The 7,169-nt window shown below is 52.8% G+C and overlaps 1 protein-coding gene across 2 annotated transcripts in view; it reads left to right on the top strand.

Moving 5' to 3' along the window:
* Positions 1-6,689, top strand: part of BRD3 (bromodomain containing 3) — a 23,320-nt gene extending 16,631 nt beyond the window's left edge. For both annotated transcript variants that reach the window (XM_008589336.1, XM_008589335.1), the window contains exons 10-12: positions 671-963; positions 2,293-2,415; positions 3,400-6,689. In XM_008589336.1, coding sequence (XP_008587558.1) covers positions 671-963; positions 2,293-2,415; positions 3,400-3,515 — 532 coding nt within the window. In that variant the 3' untranslated portion in view covers positions 3,516-6,689. The remainder of the gene's footprint in view (positions 1-670; positions 964-2,292; positions 2,416-3,399) is intronic.
* Positions 6,690-7,169: the final 480 nt, after the last annotated feature.

Here is a 7,169-nt window from a genome sequence, read left to right as displayed (position 1 = left end):
GTGGGGGGGACCCAGTCTCCACATGGGATCCGAACCCTCGGCGGGAGCGCCGCCGCACTCCCAAGCAGCACACTCTCCAGCGCACCACCGGGCCAGCCCTGCAGCTTTCTTTTGATTAGTGTTTGTGTGGTATATTTTAAGTGTGGTTGTGTAGGCAGCATGTAAGTTGGGTCTTGTCTTTTATCTAACCTGATCATCTCTTCCTTTCAGTTGTTGTGTTTAGACCATTTGTATTTAACGTTCATTATTGAGGTAATTGGATTTCCGTCTGCTGTTTTACTATCTTCTGTCTGTTCCCTCTGTTGTCTGTTTCTTTGTTCCCCTTTCCTGTCTTCTTTTTGATTATTTGAATACAGAGATCAGTTTTTGACCTGTTGAATTTGAGATACTTGTGGGACATTGGGAGGAGCTGACCTGCACAGCTTCCTGGCCAGGAGCATCTGTTCTGATCTGTGAAACAGGGTCTCCCCTGTATCTTTGGAATCCCCAGATAGTCTGGCTGGCTCTTCTGGCTCAGGGCACAGTTTTGGGTGTGCCCCCTGGGAAGAAAGCAGTCTGCTTTGGGAAAGAAGGGAGCTGGGCAGGGCAGGAGGGGTTTGGGGGTGGTGCAGAGGCTCCTGGGACAGGTAGATGGGGACTGGAAGCAGCGCTGCTCTGTCTTCTGCCTCAGACAGCTGAAGAAAGGTGGCAAGCAGGCGTCCGCTTCCTACGATTCAGAAGAGGAGGAGGAAGGCCTGCCCATGAGCTACGACGAGAAGCGCCAGCTCAGCCTGGACATCAACCGGCTGCCCGGGGAGAAGCTGGGCCGGGTGGTACACATCATCCAGTCACGGGAGCCCTCGCTCAGGGACTCCAACCCCGACGAGATCGAGATTGACTTTGAGACTCTGAAACCCACCACTTTGCGGGAACTGGAGAGATATGTCAAGTCTTGTTTACAGAAAAAGCAAAGGAAACCGTTCTGTAAGTTGTCTGGGCAGAGCACGGTGCTCAAAGTCCCCTCCCCGCACTCCTGGCAGCCCCCGTGGAGTGTGCGTGCACGCATGGCTGTGCGCTCTCCCGGCACCTGTTCCCCCTTTGTGCCCTGAGGATCTGTTTGTGCTTGGCCAGAGGCAGGGGACCTGGGGCTGAGACCCGGCCCAAGCCCTACCCAGCCAGAGCCCTCCTTCCCTGCTCTCGGGGAGGGAGCCGCACTTGGGTGCCTTGGCCTCCACCTTGCCCAGGAGAGGCAGGACCCCCAGCCCCATTCATTCAGGGTCTAGTGAGGGACCTCACCACATGCCTTCCAGTGGCTCCACTTGGGGCCCTGGCTGCAGGCGACCTTCCCAATGGCCTGTTGCCAGGGCAGACCAGCTTCCCGTGTGATGTGGACCCCCTCCCTTTGATTGGGGTTGAGTTTACAGAGGCCTCACAGAGGCCTCACTGGCCCCAGCTTTCCCTGGAAGCTGATGACCTCATTGGACAGGAATGAGTCACCACCTGGGTCTGCGGGTCCTAGACAGGGAGAAGGGAAGAGAGGGTAGACCAGGTAGCCCTCTCTGCTGCAGGAGAGCAGGGCAGTGGTGGCGGTCCCCACGGACCACCCAGGGCATGGTGAGGTGCACCTCAGCCTGCGTGCGGCCAGCCCCTCGGGTGTGCACAGTCCTCACTTGCTCTGAAAGGGGCACCTACCTTTCCTGGATGGAGAGGCCATGTGACCCCATGTTGTCAAGGAAAATGACCCGCGGTAAGCCACCCATCGACTTGGAGGTGGTGACGCAGCAGTGTCAGGCGGCAGAGGCCAGGCTCCAGGACCATGTCAGCCTTACTGCTCAGGCAGAGGGAGAGCAGTAGCCACTGTGAGGGAGGCCTGGCAGTTGGAGGGGCTGGGCAGCAAGTCACAGCCCCGCCCTCCACATCGGGGACGTTGGCCAAGCCACATCAGTCTGTGCACCTGTCAGCAGAGTAGGAAAGGCCTGTCTCACTTCAGGGTTCTCTTGGGGGTTAATGAAAAGGCCTGGTGCATGAAGAGGGCTCCATAGCTGGGCGTGCAGGTGGTTCTGGATCATCCTGGTGTCATTTTTGCCACTTGGGAAACTCGGCGATATCTCTGCAGTTGTAAATGTACAGGCCAGAGAGGCCCATCAGGTGGCGCGGACAGCGTGGAGGGCTGGGGCCGTGGCCCCCTGGGTGCAGCCCCGGCTCCTGGAGTGGCCGCGGGGAGTGAGGCAGCTGCCTGGAGGCATACAGGGTAGCTCACCTTCCTGCCACCTGCCTCCCCTGTGGTCTCAGTGCCCTCCTGTCCCTCCACAGCGACAAGTGGGAAGAAGCAGGCGGCCAAGTCGAAGGAGGAGTTGGCTCAGGAAAAGAAGAAGGAGCTGGAGAAGCGGCTGCAGGATGTCAGCGGGCAGCTGAACAAGAAGCCTGCCAGGAAAGGTAGTGCGGGCCGGGGGGCGCAGGGCATGGCTCCGCTCCCGCTGTCTCGTCTGGAGGGTGGGGCTGGCCAGCAGGGGCTTGGCCACCAGGCAGACCTGTTTCAGATGCTGGTCCCACCACTTGAGCAGCTCTGTTTTCTTACATGGGGTTCTTAATCTCCCGTGGCCTTATCTGTAAGCTGGGGCTGCACCCTGACCTTGCAGGAAGATCTCTAGATGCGAGGTTGTGAAGGCACCACGTTCCAGAACATCCTGGACAGATGGACACCCCAGTCAGCTGTTCCCTTGGTCCCCAGCCTCTCAGCAAGCTTTCTGACTGTCCCCAGCCAGCAACACTAGTTCAGTGTCATGCTGTGATCACCACGGTGGGGAGGCTCTGACCCCACCCCTGTGCTCTGGGGCCTTAGGGTTAGGTAGCAGGTCTTGGATTCCTTGCCTCCTTTTTCTGGAACCTGTAGGAAAGAGCAAATACCTGTCTCTCTGGCCTCCTCAGAAGCAGACCTCTGAGATACACACATGGTGGACACTGGAGTCCAGGTGGTGGGTGGTCAGAGGCCCACAGGCTTGGCAATCAGAGTCGGGTCCCGTCTTGCTGGGCCCCCGCTTGCCCAGCGTCAAGACAGGGCCCACAACCCTGCCTGCTTGCACGGAGGCCTGGGGTCTCCTTTGTTCATCCCTGGGGTGCGGAGACATCAGCTGCCCGTGTCTATAATTGCTTGTGGCAGGGGGCTGATCTTTCCATGGGCGACCTTTCCCCACGTCCCATCAGTTCCTGTTAGTGGGCTGCATTTGTTTTTGTTTCATCTTGGCACATTTAGGTAGTCTCATTGATCTCATCGACTCATTTCAACAAGTTATTAAATGACTGGGTCAGGAAACAGGCAGATTGTGGCATACTAGTGGCGTGGTGGCATGTGGCTGGGGTGGCTATGCGGAGAATGGCGAGTGGGCAGTGAGCCTCTCCCTGCCCCGTGTGTCTCCGCAGAGAAGTCAGGCTCCGTGCCCTCAGGAGGGCCATCCCGGCTCAGCAGCAGCAGCTCCTCTGAGTCAGGCAGCAGCAGCTCCAGTGGTTCCAGCTCCGACAGCAGCGACTCAGAATGAGTGACTGGACTTGAACAGAGCAGAACGGATGTCGCACACACCGAGACTCTGCAGTGTCCCCTTCTATGGTTAATATACTATTTCTGTTCCATGGTGTGCAGGTTTTCTTTTTCATTCAGTGTTACGATATCTTCCAGTTTTGCTTTCATAGGTCAGAGATCTTTCTTGTGTGTGCATTAGACTTTATGAGAAGGCGTGAGCTCTGCATAAAGTCTTCTTTTCGTAACTGAATTCAATGGTTTGGAGATGACAACTTCAAATGCTAACCCGATGACCGTAGAAAACCGAGTGAGGTGTCATCTGAAGGACCTTGCAAGATCCCTTTTCGTATGCCCGACCTGGTCTGTAGCTCCAGAAGGAATGTCTTCAGAGAGGGGTCTCTATAGGGTGCTGTTTGGAAGCTGTTGGCTTTGCACACTGGTGTTCTCACGCAGCCCCGCTCTCTGCAGGGGCTGAGGAGGGGTGTGCTGCTTGTGAGAATCAGGCTGGGCATACATGAAAGGGTCCTTGTGGCCCCAGACCAGGTCACCAAGCCTCTGGGGTGGGGCCCCAGTAGGGGTGGGCGTGGAGCAGGGAATGTTGAGTTTCTCTGGACGCAGCGATGCCAGGCGCTCCTGGGAGGGAGCACGCAGCTGCGTGGGCAGTGTGCAGGGTTCCATACACTGAAACTTTTACCTCAACTTTAAAAAAAAAAGAAAAGATTAAAAAAAAAAAAAAGGAGACTTTTTTGTAAGGTTCAGCGATTTTCTACGAAAGCCCAGCCCGATGTGTGTCCCCATGTGCCAGCACTGCCCGCTGCTGCTCACTCTGGAAGCGTTTTCCCAGTTTTATGTACATATAAATACTTTATTTATTAACATCATTGGTCATTTTTTTTAAAAAAAAGAAAAACTGCAAAAGAAATGCATTAAAAAAAGTAGCCGAAATGCAGGCCTTCCAGTGGTGGAACGAGAGCCCGCCCTGCCCGGGGACGCCTGCCCCAGGTGCTAGTCCCTGTGACCCGTGCTGGTGCTCAGTCATGTCTGCGCGCGCTCTGCCCCGGTGCATTGGGGTTTTTGGTTTTCTCCTTTTTTTTTTTTTTTGTATGAAATTTGGAGACTTAACAGGTATAGACAACTTTCAGCTACAGCACGTTCTAATTTTTTATTTTGTTTATTTAGTTCTTTTGTATTCACTTCTGGTTCTTTAGGACTGTTTTAAAATAAATCAATTTAGGGAACCCCAATTATATAATATAAACTTTGTAATCTGACAGAAAAAAAAATGTATAGTAAATCTAAGTCTTGATTTTTAACTTTCTATTGTAAAAAATAATAATAATATACAGAGTTTAACAGAAGGTTGTTTGGGTTTTGTTTTTCCAGAGGCTGCCATAGCCTTTGAGTGCAGGGATGCCCCAAATTGTCCGATACTCCCAGCACTGGGCTTCGGCCTCCCAGGCCTGCAGGTGGGGTACCTGCCTCTCCCTCCGCCAGCCTCCAGGACCTGGCCAGGCTCTCCCGGGCCTGTCTGTCCTCTTCGGAGGTGGAGGAGTCTCGGGCCTGGAGGGTTGCCTCCCTGGAGACCGCACAGTGCTTGCTGCTCAAGCATTCTCATAGGTAGCCCAGAAATGACCAGAGCAGGGCGTTCTCCCAGACACCAAGTGAGGGGGGCCTTGAGGTGGGTGCTGGGTGTGGAGCTGTGGGGTGGCCTGTCCTTTTGCCCAGTGGTCATTGCTTTCTGCCAGTGCTTCTGGACGGATATAGGGACCAGTCATTAGTATCCTAATGGGTGGCAATTGTTAAAGACATAAGGGTGATTCAGAAGCCACCGCCCCTTACAGACATAGATATACCCTTAATGAATACAGAACTCTGATGAGGAAATGAGTAGATTACCTTTTCCTAATTGCTGGTGATTCTGACATTTGGTGAGTTTTTGGCTGGTCTGTGAAACTTTCAATTAAGTTTTGTTTATGATAAAAATATAATTTTAAAATTCCCATTTTTAAAAGTTACCTTTGTTTTTCAAAGGTTATTTTTTAAACAGATCCTCAGTGGGATATTTAATGGTTTTATGGTTTTAAGGAATTAACACAGAAGTGGCAGGTCCACATGCAGGATCTGACTGGTAACGTGCACATGCACACATCTGGTTGATGCAGACCCTCAGCAGAGGCTACTTGGGGGTGTGGGGTGCTGGCGAGCACCCTCAGCTGCAGGGTGGTGAATGTCACCTGTGGGAGCCCATAGGCAGGAAACGTCAGCATCACGGGGCATCTCCTTACCCGCTAGTCCTCTGTGGACGGTGGCATCGCACCTGCCTCTGCCCCTTCGACCCAGCAAGAGTCTGCTGGCACTGACAGCTCCCCAAGGCTGTCGTCCCTTCTGAGCAGCTGTAGTTCATTGGTGCTGTAACTTTTTTAAAGCTTTCTGTCCAGACTTCAAATCCGATTTCAGAGTTTTGGAGGATTGCAACGTCCTCCGCACCCTCGATGTCAGACTGCGGGGTGACGGTCATGTCCTGTTGGGAAGAGCACAGTTGCTCAATGCGGTGGTCCCAGTGCCGAGAATCGTAGGGCAGCTTTGAACACGCATTTTTCAAGGGGAAAGGGCAGTGATAAGTTGGATGGTCACGTGCAGACAATGGATCTGAGAACTCTCTAAGTGACCCCTGGAGGCTGAGGGGGCAGGCTTCGGGTGTTAACTAAATTCCAGGGACCCCTCCTCATTCTGGGCGGCATCATCTCGCTTACAAACTGTAAGACACATGTCTTTTGTGTTCGTTTTTGGTTTTGTTCTTTTGCAGCATTCACGCCTTTCACAGTCGTTTGGGGAAAACAACACCCACGTAAAGGATGCGTCATATCCAGTTTAGTGCTGTTTCTTAATACTGGTATAACACTTCCAGGAAGTTTTTCTTTTTTATATTTAAAATGTTACTTTTCTGTATGATGTGCATGCAAGTTTACCGTAACTTTTCTTAAACTTTTTAGTGCCGTTTCTAGTATATTCCTGTAAATGTCAGTTACTGAAAATAAGTCCAATGTAAGTAGTTTTAGCTTGTTTATTGCAACGCTGGCCTCAACACAACAGAATAAAAATGGTAGAAAGTACTCTTTGATGTTTCTGGTAATCATGGACCCTTCTCCTGGGGCATCTGTTTTGTTTTCATAATAAAAAGAAGGGAAAAAGACAGTATGTGCGTTTTCCTGGGCTTCCTCTGATGGCTCCCAGTGTCTGCTGGGACATGGAGGGGCTCTGGAGGCAGCCGGGGCTGGGGGATCCCTCCCTGGTCCATGAAGAGGGTTGTGAGCACCTCACTCTACATCCTGCAACTCAGCAGAAGTACCTGGAGCATCCAGAAGGAGTTTTTTTTGTTGTTGTTGTTGTTGTTGTTTTTAAAGATGACCGGTAAGGGGATCTTAACCCTTGACTTGGTGTTGTCAGCACCACGCTCACCCAGTGAGCCATGGGCCGGCCATCCCTATATGGGATCCGAACCCGTGGCCTTGGTGTTATCAGCACTGCACTCTCCCGAGTGAGCCACAGGCCGGCCCAGAAGGAGTTTTTAAAAAAACATTTAAGTAGGGCCGGCCCGGTGGCGCACTGCTATGGTGCGCTGCTTGGGAAGCGCGGCGGCGCTCCCGCCGAGGGTTCGGATCCCACATACAGA

Source organism: Galeopterus variegatus, unplaced genomic scaffold (genome assembly GCF_000696425.1).
Source record: "Galeopterus variegatus unplaced genomic scaffold, G_variegatus-3.0.2 Scaffold5380, whole genome shotgun sequence".
Lineage (NCBI taxonomy): Eukaryota > Metazoa > Chordata > Mammalia > Dermoptera > Cynocephalidae > Galeopterus > Galeopterus variegatus.
Note: the sequence above shows the minus strand (reverse complement) of the source record. Positions and strands in the feature narration are given on the sequence as shown.